Here is a 13,851-nt window from a genome sequence, read left to right as displayed (position 1 = left end):
GAAGCCCGCATGCAGCAACAAAGACCCAACACAGCCAAAAATAAATAAATAAAAAATAAATTTATATTAAAAAAAACCCAGAAACTGTGCATGCAACCCAGCCCGACTGATCCAAGGCTTCAGCAGTTTTACCCTATTACATTTGAACCATCAATGAGCACATCAGCAGAGTTCAAAAGGAAAATAATATCTCAGTGTCATAATGAAAATTGTTTTGACCTTGTCAGCCCATTGAAAGGAGGCTGAGGAACCCCCCAGGGGTCTGTAGAACACCCTTTGAAATCTGCTGTGTTATCATATAACAACTGACCCCCAACCACCATTCAAGTCAATAGGTGGCAGCCACTAATTTAGAAGAAGGAAGTGACTGCTTAGAAAAAGGAAGTGCTTTTTCAGGGTGTCCACATGTATTACTGATCCCGAGAACATTAAATTAAGTAGAAGGCTACTTCCACAATCCAAATTCAATATGGAAGCATGACAAATGAAATCCAGTTACCATGCAAGGATTAAAAAAAAACCTAAACGAACTGAATTTAATATGTAAATTTCCTCCCAAGGAATTTAAAATATGAATTTTTCCTTAGTTCATCTGCTTGTTTCCCCCATTTGTTGATGTTCTTGTGCCAGGTGTTTGCTTAGCTTCGCAGATATGGAGAGCGATTGACAGACCCTGTGGGTGGGGTCCAGGGGACACGAAGCAGCCAGGAAACAGAGCAAAGGCACTTCAGTCAAACGGATCGGATTTCAAGCCCCAGGTCCCCACCCTGGTGCAGCCTGTACTTTGTGATCTCTGGGTCTCTGTTTTCTTAGTTGGATATGAGGCAAATTCCAGGTAACACTGGGAAGACTGGATAAAATGCATGTAAAGCATGAGCGCAGCTCCCGGCCCACAGCAGGCATTCGATCAGTGTAGCCACCATTATGAATAAGGTGTCCAGAGGAGTGGGACACACATCCAAGTAATGATGACACAGCATGGGAACTGAGTAACCACACAACGCGATAGACTAAAAGAAAAATCAACCATTTGTTTAAGTGAGGACGGTGCTATGTAATAAAGAAGCCACCACCTCAAAAGAAGGAGGGAAAGGAGGAGAAGTAAAAAGTCCACCCACTCACACACAAAGGCAGGCCATAGGACAGACAGCAAGGGAAACACCCGGAACCAGCTCTTTTAGGGCCTTTAATGCCATGCTAAGAAGCGCAAACATTTGAGCCATTTTCTTTTTATTCTTGTCAAGACTGAGGAGTTATAAACGCTCAGTGCCAGCAGGTCCTCTGCTCTTAGGCCCCCAGTACACACACATTATCCTTACGCTTGCTGTGACATCCCTGACCCAACAGCAGTCCCCTGGCCGGGCCTGACTAGTGGAGAAGGGACAGCAAAGCTGTCCTCAGAGGCCAGGGGACAGCAGGAAGCCCCAGCAGCTGGGGGAATGTGCCCTTGGTGTTTTAAGGCACAAATGAGGCACGTAATGGGCAGAGCCATTGTGTATTCTGACACTTATAAAATCTTGAAGCATGTCTTTAGCTCCACCCAAGCCCCTCCTTTGCCTCAGGTCCTACGCTCCAGTGGAATTTATAGGTTGCTTTGCTTAATGGTGTGCGAACAAACAGAAAGAGGGTCTAAGTGTCTCAAGTTGGCCATTGTGACCCCAGTCACCTGCAAAGTTTCTTGTCATTGCATGAGAGAGCCCTGAAGCCCAAGCAGCTGCCTGTGTCTCTTTGGCAGGGACAGCAAATGCCACCTGGGTCACCACATGGATGTGCCACAGGCCAGCATGAGGACGGCCCACGGATGTGAATCTGTGATCCCTTGGCGATCCTGCAGATCAGTCAGTGGGAATCCACAGCCAGTGCTCTGCCCTCAAGTGTGGGATGCGACCATTCAGACAAAATCCACTGAAATCACAGCAAGGTCTTACTCACCCAGAATTTTACGAGGAAGAAGGCATTTTGAGGGCCCTTTCCAAACAGTTCCTTTAAGCCACCTTTCTTTTCAGGAAATTTGTCATAAATCTGACGAATGTCCACGGATTCGAGCAATGGGTCACTGTAAGAATGGTTGGCATGCCCAATGTGCACGAAGAGGTGTTTGTTGTACTGTAAGAAACCAACAGAAACATTCCCATTACAAACCCTTTGATCAACCTGGGACACATCCATCTTGAGCTGCACAAAGAGTGGTAGTCTCGAAATCCCGGAATTCCGCCTTGAATGGCCTCGGGTCTGTGCCTTCGAAAAGATGAAGATATTAAGAAAAGCCATTATAGCTAAGGGTTAAAACAATCATTGTCTATTATTACAAGGGCATATATTTTCCCAAGTGCCTAAAAATGTCTTTTTTGTAGACACAGTAGGAAACAACAACTTAAGTTACCCAACTACCAAACCTAGAAACAATTCCGTTACCCAGTTTTACCTGACTTAACTGAAAATGACAGTGACTTTGGAGCCCATTATTTACAGTGTAAGTCCAATAAGCAGTATGGGTGTGGTCAGCTAACGCCATCACCCAAAATACACTTGTCACTCCAGCTCCCCTAGCAACAGCATGAATGCAGTGCTCTGAGCAATGGTACCCACCTACTTCTTCCATCAGGAATAAGAGAGCTGAGTGTCTTTCTCACAAGTCCCCTTAGTAACCAATCTAAAACTTCTGCAAAAGGGCTGGTCAATATGTGACCGTCAGTGCAAAGTTAGAGTCATGGGTATAGATCATGGAGAGGATTCATGGTGCAGGGCTATATGGGACCCGTAAAAAAAGTCCAGTCACTCATTCACAAAACCAGAAACAGACAAATCAAAACCCTGGCAAGTCATTTAACAAATGGAAATGTTTTCTTCTCCTTGCTTTGGTATAAGATATGGTAACCAGACCAAAAAGGAGTGTGGCAAACCAGTGGTTCTCACTCAGGATGCAGCAGAATCACCATGGAGCATTTAAAAATCACCAATGCCTGGGTCCCACCCAGGCTAAACTGGCATTTCTGAGAATGAGGCCAGGCATCAGTAATGTTTAATGCTCCCTTGATGAATTCCAATATGCAGCCAAGTTGGAGAACCACTGGCCTAAACTCTATACTCCAGCCCCCCCATGCCCGCCTCTCCTGCTGAATAGGCAGTTAAGACCAGCCTAATGTGACACAAAGGCATCCGGGGTACAGGGGTTCCAGGGAGCTCAGAACCCAACAGGGTTCACAAGAGAAACCCATGTCAGTATTTGCCCACCAGTCCCTATTCACTTTTCAAGTTTACACTGGCATTTCTCCAACTAGAGTCCTTCCAAGTACTAGTTCCATAGGGAATGAGAAGTCCCAAATAAAAGAAGGCTGCTCTAAGCTGCTCGCCAGCAGTACTGTGTACTGGCTGAGATGGAATCTGCGCTCAGCCTGCTTCAGCACAAAACTTTGTGCCCACTGCCAATCAGCTACGACACTGGGTAAGTCCCCCCAGCCTCCGACATGGGGACAGCGATGGTACCTACCTCCCAGGGGCGCTATAGGGTTTATTTTTGTTTTTTTTAATCTTTTTGCTTATTTATTTATTTTTTATTTTATTAAAAAAATTTTTTTGGCCGCGTTGGGTCTTCGTTGCTGCGCGCGGGCTTTCTCTAGTTGGCGGCGAGCGGGGGCTACCTCTTCGTTGCGGTGCACAGGCTTCTCACTGCGGTGGCTTCTCTTGCTGTGGAGCACAGGCTTTAGGCGCAGGCTTCAGTAGTTGTGGCACACAGGCTCAGTAGTTGTGGCACATGGGCTTAGTTGCTCCGCAGCATGTGGGATCTTCCCAGACTAGGGATTGAACCCGTGTCCCCTGCATTGGCAGGCACATTTTTAACCACTGCGCCACCGGGGAAGTCCCAGTGCTATAGGGTTTAAATGAGGTACTGCATACTAAGAGCTTACTGGAGCTCCTCCATTCAACAAACAGTAGACACTAAATAAATGTTAGCTACTACTATGTCTCATAAAACCTCTCTCCTTTGAGGTTCATTGAATATAACACATTAAAAGCACTGCGGAAGAGAAACATTGTGTAACTTTCTATAGCCCAAAGTTTCCCAAAGTTGTTTGCTCACAAAACCCTGTAAATATATCCTGAGGAAGTGCTGGTTTACACTCATGACCTGCTACCCACACGCTGTGGATCTCTGGCCACAATGTGGAAGGGCAGGAGGCGCAATACCCCATCTGGTGCCAGCTGTCCACATACAGGGAGTGTGGCCAGGGCCCAGCACCATCTGGGAGAGGGCTAAGCCCCTCTCCTGCTCAGCATCAGAGTGCTATCTTTACCAAGGCTTCCAAAACCCTAAAAGGCATCAGGTGAAATGAAAAAGAGGAACGTCAAGCTCTGACATGGACCCAGCCTCTGTTCCAGCTGTCTGGTGGATTTCAGGATGGCCTGAGACCTGGATGCAGCCACGCAGGAACGGAATATGTTGTGCTGGAAGAAAACTTTTAAAATAAAGTAGAAGCCATTGTCATGTTAGGGAAGTGAGGTTATAGGGAGGGGTGAAGTACCTCTGATCTTTTAAAAATTTTCTCAAATGTCATCACATCATCTTTTCAATTATAAGCAAACCAAAGCCCACAGAAATGTATGGGGCACTGCTGCTAAGGCGCTTCCAGTCTCATCAGTCGGTAGGAGGATAAAAAACAACACAGGTGAAGCTGGGAGCACAAACACTAGTGCAAGGCCCTCAGAGATGAGGAGGTGCATGAAGAGGTGATGCCTCGTGCCTGGCCCCTCTGTTGGACCTCAGTTACCAGTACAGGAGCAGAGGGCAAAAGGCGTTGTTCCTTCATTATCCAGACAACTGGCTGTCTCCATGTCCATCACCCAGCCCTTAACCAAACCTTGCTTGCAGCAAGCTCCCAGCCCTACCTGGCTTTGAGAGGCGCCATTTCTGTCACTTCTTGTGGCATCTGTAGGCAGTGAGTTTACGGGAAAGAATGGAATACAAACAGAGCCTTGGGTAGTATACCTGTGAAAAGAATCAGAGTCTCTCTGCTGAGCACACCTCACTCCCAGCTCTTCTGCCTCGCCAGCTCCCATGGGCCAGGGAATCCGAGCTGGGGTGAAATTAAAACTGTTGTAACTCAGGGACCACAGCCTGGACCTCCAGGCGTCAGAGATCAGGAAGGTGAACGACCAGAGGGTAAAATGTACCGTTCTTCAATGGGGACCATGAAAGTATAGCTGAAAATCAAGGTGCTGAGCACAAAGCACTCTGGAGCCAGACAAGAACCTGAAATCTCGTTTTTCTCATATGTACAATGGGGATATATGACTGTCATACAGAACAGGTTGGAAGATTAAAGGAAATAATGCACAGAGGGTGCTCGGCATAGGGCCTAGCACACAAGAAGTGTTCAATAAATCACAGCTGCTAAGATTACTGTTGTTGCAGTGTATTATGTGAGATTAACTAGATCCTGGGGTAGAATCAAAAGAACTTTCCTACTTTAGCTATCCCTCCTGCCTAGCAATGGAAAAATAAACACAAATAAGCCAAGAGCTGGGAGCAAGTTGTGAAGCTGCATGGCTGTTCAGATCCTTGATTACAGCCCACCCGTTACAAGCTGCTCGGGGTGTTGGCCTCTCACCTGTGTCTGCAGAAAGAAAGAGAACTGTGTCCATTCAGTGTTTGTACAATGTGCTTTCTATATATGTGACCTCTATACAATGACCTCAGGGTCACTGCCTCACAATGATACTGTAGGCAGATTTTATTAAAATCGTTTTTACAGATGAGGAAACAGAAGCTCAGAGATGAACAGATGTGCCTGAGGTCACACATCCAGGAACAGTCCTGAAGTTAAGAATAAAACTTGGATCTGTCAACGCCACAGCCCATGCATTGGCTGCAAACATCAACCACACTGTCTCCAGAAGAAAATATAAATGCCTAGATCCTTCTAACTCAGATCTACTTTTTCTGAAAGTTGATCTGAGAAAAGAGAAAAAAGCTGAATAACGTTTTCAAAATTCTGAGAAATGAAATTAGAGTTCGGGACAAACATAATTATTCACAGATGCATCAGATAGAGGCTTCAGAGGTTTCTATTTTGAGGAGTTACCTTAGTGCCCAAGTGGCTGAAATGAACTGAGCATGGGCAGGCTGTCTTTGCCAAAGGAAATCGGGCGCTGCCTCCCCAAGGCTGGTGACTTGAAACCAAACCCTGACTGTTGGCATCTGAGTGGCTTTATTCCTGCCAAGAGGTGACTTTGTTTCTAAGAATACAAAGGGCTAAAGAAGGCATCCTGGAGGCCACAGCAGTGGGACAAACAGACCTCCCTCTCTCCTTAATTCAACTGGCTAGGTGAGGAATCCCTCTGCACCCAAATCTAGAAGGCTGAAAAGAAGACGTCTACCTGATATGTTTGGGTTCAAGTTTTAATGAAATTGAAACCCTAAAAACTATTTGGTGAGGCTCTACTTCCCATCCTGCCAGATCTCCTCATAAGAGAAGACTAGGGTGGATACCTCACTTCCCTTCCTCCTTCCCCAATAAATCCCATTTTCTTTCCAGCAGTGGTGGTTTCCCCAAAACTAAAGGTGAAACACAAAACCAAAACAGGGCAGTTCTATTCTATATGGCAGAAAACAAATATTTACAAAAACAACAAAAGTAACAACAACCAACAATCCCAAGTATGTGGGGAATGTACAAGCAGAAATGGGGTGAATGTCAGTGAGTCAAGTCTACCAAAGCCTAAGCCTGAATTTCCTTGATATCGAAAAGAGAGGTTAACGCTGGCTTGTTCAATGACAAGAAAGTCTCCTAGGCACTCAGTAGATATGCTGATTATCAACATATCAATGACAGCAACAGAAAAGGTGCTCACTCTGCATATTTCTTTTGTGGATTTCCGTGGCACAAATCAGCACACCTAAGGTCCATTATATACCAGGCACTGGGGTGGGCACAGGGAATCCATGAGCTAACAGTACAAAGCCCCTCCCTTCAAAGAACCTACAGAGTGAATGTATGGAGCCAGCGTATTGCCTCTGTAGTCAGAACCATCGGCTGCCCATTAAATACATGTCCTCAAAGATTCTCATAGAGAAGACTGGGATTAAGGACAGTCAACATCCCATGACTTAAATCAGCATGTACCTGCTCTGTTTGTACGGATGGCAGTATTCTCCAGCACTAAACAGACAGTGTGATTCATTAGCAAGGAGAATGTATGTGGGATTTGTCTTGAAAAAGTGAATGAAGCTTCACAAGCCTAAGGTGCAAACCACGATGAAAACCAAGTTAGCCATCACACGTGAGAACAGAACACACTCTCAGATTTGTCAGGGTTCAGAAAACCGACCTTCCCTGCAACTATGAGGTAGCAGTAGGAGGATATGTTCTTTTCAAACGAGGGAGTAAATCAAAAAAGCAGGAGATGGGCTTCCCTGGTGGCACAGTGGTTGAGAGTCTACCTGCCGATGCAGGGGACACGGGTTCGTGCCCCGGTCCGGGAAGATCCCACGTGCCGCGGAGCGGCTGGGCCCGTGAGCCATGGCCGCTGAGCCTGCGCGTCCGGAGCCTGTGCTCCGCAACGGGAGAGGCCACAGCAGTGAGAGGCCCGCGTACCGCAAAAAAAAAAAAAAAAAAAAAAAAAGAGGGAGATGAGGCCGGAACCCAGAAGAGAGGTGAAAGGAACACACTGGCCCGCAGCTGGGCTGCTGACCTGCACAGCAGCCAGTCCAGAGGGGACGAGAAGCTGGAGGGCTCCTAAAGGGACTAGAGAGATTCCCTGACTTAGCTGATCGTCTGGAGAAGAGTTTGAGAATTCTGTTAGAAATGCGGAGGATGAATTTGTGTAGGTATATAAAAACGGAACAAATAAAAAGGCAGTGACAAACCTTAGAAAAAACAAGTTTTACAATCAAGAAAATGGTTCTAACCCATTATACGTTAACCATGCTGTGTACAAAATTTGCACAGGTTTGTAATATAAACACTGAGTGTTAATTAAACCAAAAATTGTGATGTAACCATATTGGGGGGGGGTGAGGATGTGCTAAGTTCAGAGAGCTAAGTCCTGGTCTTCCACAGTAAGAAGTCAGAGATAACGTCTGCAGATCGATGGACTGAGATACAGAGTAGATGCATGTTGTTTAGAAATACGGAGATACTATACAAAGCAAGGAATAAAAGGCGGCAGCAGCTGTTTCTAAGGAGCAGGACTGGGGGGTGGGAGACAGGGCAAGGGGGCAGGCGATGGCTGCTCTGCCTTATAGGCCATGCATGGGGTGTGATCTGGCTTATACACGAAGCACATCTATTACTATCTTGAAACATCATGGAGTTTTGTGAGGAAAGAACTATAAAGGGAAACAAAAACACAAAGAGTCGTGCTTCAGGATGTGCATTCCAGTTGGCCGCAAGTTCCCTGGACCTGAAAGGAGCTTGGTCAGATCATAGAGCCTTCCTAGGCCCAAATACTCAGGATGACTGAGCAGGAGCTTGGACCCTGTCTGCCTGCAGGGTTCACCAGAAAGACTGATGTTGCACCAGCACAATCCTACCTGGATTGAGATGTCCCGCGGCTCAGCAGCCCCTGACACAATCTTAATACACAGATTCCTATTCTGGCTTGGGGAAATGCTCATTTTCTCTTTTTATTGCTAGAACCTCTCCAGTTATTCTTCACAGCAGTTGTAAACAGTGACAAAGGTAAATGTAATCCTAAAATCTCCCCAACGTGACTTGTGAAGGGTAATTTAGCTACCCTGGGGGATTAACAAAGGACTTTCCCCCTCCTCCAAAGCTGTTCTGCGAGGCCGCTTTCCTTCCTGGTCTCTGGCCCTCCCTCTCTCTCTCTGCTGCTTGGGGAGGCTGCAGGGGAGGAGGGCTGAGCACCAGACTCAGGAGTCAGACAGGGTCTGGGTCTGAGTCCTGGCGCCGGCACCGCTTCCTAGCTGAGTCATCTGGGAGGGGCGCTTTCAGCCTTCTCCACATCGGTAATGCAGGGATAATAACAGTACCTACCTCGAAGGAGCGTCACGATGCTTAAAGGAGATCACACGTGGAAAATCCACAATGCTGTGCCAAGCGTGTAATTTGTTATTATTATCATTGCTATTATTATTTTCCCCAATAATCACGATGTTTCTGTACTTCGGGTGAGATTACTTGAAATTATGGCTGTTCCTCTGACAGCAACGAAATGGAAATACTAAAAATTTAAAGCAGAAATTGAGAGGAAAGTTTCAGACACATTGGTGATTTCTACTGTCCCGACACTGCCATTAAGTACTGTACTGTCGGGCAGCTGAGGTAGGGGTGACGTGTACACGAGGCCTTGAGGAATCCGGCCCCTGAACTACCCCCAAGGCGTGTCCGTGAAGAATGCAAAGTCTGTCCTCGCAAGTGGGGCTAGGGCAGCCTGGGAGGTTGCCCATTACTGCAGATGAGACCAACCAGAACAAGCAACTCCCAAAGTGGCCACTGGGGTTTAATTTTCTTTTCCCTTTTTTGAAAGGGCTGCTAATACGTTCTAGTCCAGAGCCCTCTGATGAGGCAGTTCACTTTTTATGCAAAAGGAAAGGGAAAGCCCTAAGAATCTGCTGGTCCTTGGCATCTGAGAGGCTCCCTTGGACACACCCCAACGCTGCACTACACTGTCTGACCTGAAGATGGCGGTCTTTCCCTAAACTTATTCCAAAAATTCCAAGTATTTGAAGAACGCAGTAAAACCTTGAAAAATGACTGCTGTCAAATAATACCGGGAGAAAAATTATAATCCACTTAGGAATTCAAAGAAACCAAGACAAATAACTCATGTCAAGGGATGCTAATGTACAAGTTGAAACAGAACAAGGACAAATCACCTACATTTGCTTCCTGTTATTTTGCTGCCTGGACAGTCTGCTCAGACACCCCCAGCGCAGCCTGGGCAACCTGTGATGGCCCCTGGGCCCTGCAGGGACAGGGAGTGGATGCAGGACCAAGCCACGGAAAGTGGCCTGCGTCTTCAGTCCCTGGGGAGAGGAGCTTGCCTGGGCTCACGCTCCAGCAGGCTCTCTCCTCAGCTAGCTAGTCCAGAGGCACCAGCCCTGTTCTGGCTACTTGGCCCCCCGGTGCTGCTTCCTCCCCTCCCTGTGCTCTTCCCAGAAAGAAACATCACTGAACACAAGAAACAAGGAACGCATCGGTCCTTCCTTCCTGGATCTCACACCAGGATGCAACCCCTCACCCCACCTCCCACTTCTACCACCACCTCCATGGAGCGGCTGCTGTTTTCTTAAAAAGAAGTGCGTCTTCCCCACACAAGTGCAGCCGTTAAGGCCCACTGGCTGAGTACAGGGACAGCGACCAGGAAGGCAGGCGGGGGTGGGGGGGGGCGGTGGCTGACCTGCTAAGGAAAGCAGATGGAGCCTGGCTGGGCCTCTGTGAAATGTCTATAAAACCCAGATTTCCAGATGCTTTCAATTGCCTCATCCCCAAATGGTCATGAATAAAGAGGGTGAGCGTCCAGAGAAGCTCAGACATGGAGAGCAAACCACCCACTGCTGCTACGAGAGGGTACAGTTGGCATGGATGAGCTGACAGTGCAGCTTGGCAGTCGTGCAGGACAGGGTGGGAAAGGCTGTCACAGCGACCTGTCACCTCCAGCACTGGAGAACACTCCATGTCCCACGTCCTACTGGAAGACCACACGTGGTAACACGTAAGAGAAAAAGCAGGCAGAAGCATGAACATTGAGCGCAGCCAACCGTCAGACCTCCTGAGGACCTGGAAGGCCAAATGTGCTTTCTGACCATTTACTCAAATATGTGATGCGTACATTAAGAACCCATGGGTTAGAATCCAGGCCCTGCTGTTGCTGAGCTGTGTGGCCTGAGCCAAGTTGCTTAAACTTTCTGGGCTGTGGTGTCCTCATCTGAACAGAGATGTCACCTGGCCTGCTCATCTCACGGGTCAGTGTGAGGTCAAACAAAACAGGAAACATGACAGTTCTGTGTGAGCCTTAGGAAGCTGCACAGATGCTAGGATGCAGGTTCACTGTTAATGAGAGCCACACACAAGCCATGAACTGGGGGAGAGAAAGAGTCTCTTTTCTGAAGGACCAGAAACCAAATCTCCCCAAAGAGCTGTTTCCTATGAACACACAACCCCGCTCTGAGATGTAGCGACCCCCTTAATCAGCAGGCACTGCAGGGCCTGGGAGCTTCTGCAGAGAGAACTTGCCCTCTTCCACTCTGTCCAGGATATAGGCGAGGCTCCTCCTGGCAATCTGGAATCTAAATAAACCTTGCTTCTGATCTTACTTCTCCAACTGAATTCCCATACGAAACAATTGACTCTTCTTTCTGCCACGGCCCTCCTCCATGTTTTATTTCCTCAGAGTTGCACTGGTCACATTTTCCAAACCAAAGTCGGGATCGGTGAGATCTGACAAAGGAATTTCAGTTGATCTGTGAATTTAGGCCTTTGAAAGAAGCGACATAAAACCATGAAATCCTCCTTGGGGTCCACATTTAACCAACTGCCCGTATGGAAAAGAATCAGGCTGTCTGCAGAATATATTTGCAAAACTTGAGGGACAAGACTCCCCCCAGAGGGAAGAACTCAGGTTCCCTCAGGCTGTGAAGACTGCTGACTCACTCCCGGCACTGGGGAAGTCCCATGCTTTTAGGCTGTTCCAGCCACTTAGAAATAAAGATAAGGGGCCAGGTCACTCCAGGCAGCAAAACTCCTCACCTTCTGGTTGAGGAACTGCCATCGTCCAAGCCTGGGTATCATTCGGGAATTCTCTCCTCCTGTGGAGCCCAAATCAAGGGTCCTTACTTTTCTTTCTCCAAATGTCCCGATCACCTGCCTTCACTGGCTGCCCCCGTGTGAAGGGCCTGCTACATCCAGGCTGTGCTTGGGGAGCTCAGACCTTGAAGGGCAGCCGTTTTTGCATCTGAGTGATTTTTTAATTTCTTCCAAAGTACAGTGACATGGTGAATATACAAAGGGGAGACAAACCACGGCACGGCCATTTCCTGGCCGTGGAACTTGATAGTGTACCTTAATGCTCCCGAGCCTCCGTTCCATTACTGAGAGACGGGACGTAAGAACAGTGCCTGTGTCAAATGCTTGGCACGCAGGGCTTGGGACACAGCTCAGCCAGTGCTGGAGGTTATCGTGATGGCTGCAACTAGCAGAGGTGTCTCCCTGGTCAGGTGTGCTCCTGCACATCACGGAACTTCTCCTTCCCCAAGATACTGCTCCTTCAAAATCTAAAGAGAATAATCTCCTATCCCGCCCTCTCCATCCCAAAGCTTGCCTTTCTCTGGCTGTGTAACTCCTACCTAACCGAACTCACACACTCTCTTCCTGCTCACAGCCCTGCTTGCTCTGGAATCCAGATCACGGTAGGCATTAAATACACAACCTCTGCCTGGGAAGGTGTGGCTGAGCTTCGGGGCGGCTGGAGGAACCTGCCCTGCACCAGGGAGCAGGTAGAGGGATCCCGTTAGGCTTTATCAGGAAAACCACTCTGCATGCACACACGGGATTCAGCTTACAGCTCATCAAGGCCGGGTTTTCATTTCTCTAAAGGAGCAGCTGCTTCAGGTCTCCAGGAACTGGGCCCTGATTACAGGCGAGGCCCTTTTAAAAAGCCCACCCTGGGTGGAGGATTTTGCACTTAACACCTTTGATACGCAACACTGAAATCGTGTAGAAAGTGTACTTTCGAGCATTACTAACCACTTCTAAAATAGTCTTTGTTTTTTAGATCTTCCTTTCTTCACCCTCTGCTGTTTTTCTCTTAGCTTCTAGTGGAGCCAAAGGTAACAGAGGGACTGACTTGCTGGTTCTCCACCAATATAAACAACCACCGACTCCGGGAAATGTCTGGTTTACACATGAGGCAGAGCCAGCAGGGGGCGTTCATCCCCCAGATTAGTCTTCCCTTAGCTCCTTGTAGATTATGGCTGGCTACAGGTACACACATCAGATACAAATGGACCCCAGAACCTTTGGTTACAGGTCTCAGGATATGGAATCGACAGACCTGGATCTGAATCCCATTTCCAATGTCAGCTGGCTGCCTAATACTGGGCAGGCTATGTCATAGGGTTGGGTAAGACAGTGCTGGCTATCACCAGTACTACTGCTGGTAGGGGTGGCAGAATTGTGAAGAATCTTTAGTGGTAGCAGGTGACACGTGGTAAACCGAAGAGTGAATTTCCAGCATAGCTGGGACTAAAAGAGGTAGCTGACTAACTGAAATGGGGGAGAATTCACAAGCTTACTCAAAACAAGCATTCTGGCAAGTCTCAAGCACCAGCCTCTCCAATTATGTAATATGTGCTTCATTTTGCAAACATAAGGTGCTGTCACAATGAACATGTAAAGGCCCTTGAGGTCCAAGGTCACACTGAAAAGACATGTAGCATGTGAATGGTTTCTTTGGCTCTCAGACTTCCAGCTATAGGAAAATTTAAAGCCATCGAAAAGAAACTCACCTGGTACATTTAAACAAATTTGGATATACTACCCTTAAAATTTAACATCAAACATTAAGCATGTTAATTTGATAAGGAAGCCAACAAAGTGACAAATAATTAAAGGTCCTAAACAAATTCAACTTGGGATTTTGCAAATCTGTCTACATACAGACATGTACACACATTTCCCCCTATGTCTTTGCAATGGCTTGGGTTCACTGGAATCATGGGTCTATGGGTAGTGCTGGCAAAAACCAAGCAAATAAATTAATGAGCTTGGTGCAGTGCGATTCTTTTTCATCCCTATCACAGCCCTATGAGGTAGGTAATTCTATTTCTTTCTATAGAAGAGGCTTGGAGAGATCGTTAGTCAATGGCTGTGGGCAGGTCTGAACCCTTTT

At 47.3% G+C, this 13,851-nt stretch overlaps 1 protein-coding gene across 8 annotated transcripts in view; it reads right to left on the bottom strand.

The window, feature by feature from the left end:
• The window catches only part of TEAD1 (TEA domain transcription factor 1), a 261,357-nt gene that overhangs the window by 37,132 nt on the left and 210,374 nt on the right, over nucleotides 1-13,851 (bottom strand). For all 8 annotated transcript variants that reach the window (XM_069540946.1, XM_060018513.2, XM_060018511.2 and 5 more), the window contains one exon: nucleotides 1,933-2,106. In XM_069540946.1, coding sequence (XP_069397047.1) covers nucleotides 1,933-2,106 — 174 coding nt within the window. The remainder of the gene's footprint in view (nucleotides 1-1,932; nucleotides 2,107-13,851) is intronic.

Source organism: Delphinus delphis, chromosome 8, assembly GCF_949987515.2.
Source record: "Delphinus delphis chromosome 8, mDelDel1.2, whole genome shotgun sequence".
In the NCBI taxonomy this organism is placed as follows: domain Eukaryota; kingdom Metazoa; phylum Chordata; class Mammalia; order Artiodactyla; family Delphinidae; genus Delphinus; species Delphinus delphis.
The sequence above is the reverse complement of the archived record's forward strand: the minus strand, read 5'-3'. Positions and strand labels throughout refer to the sequence as shown.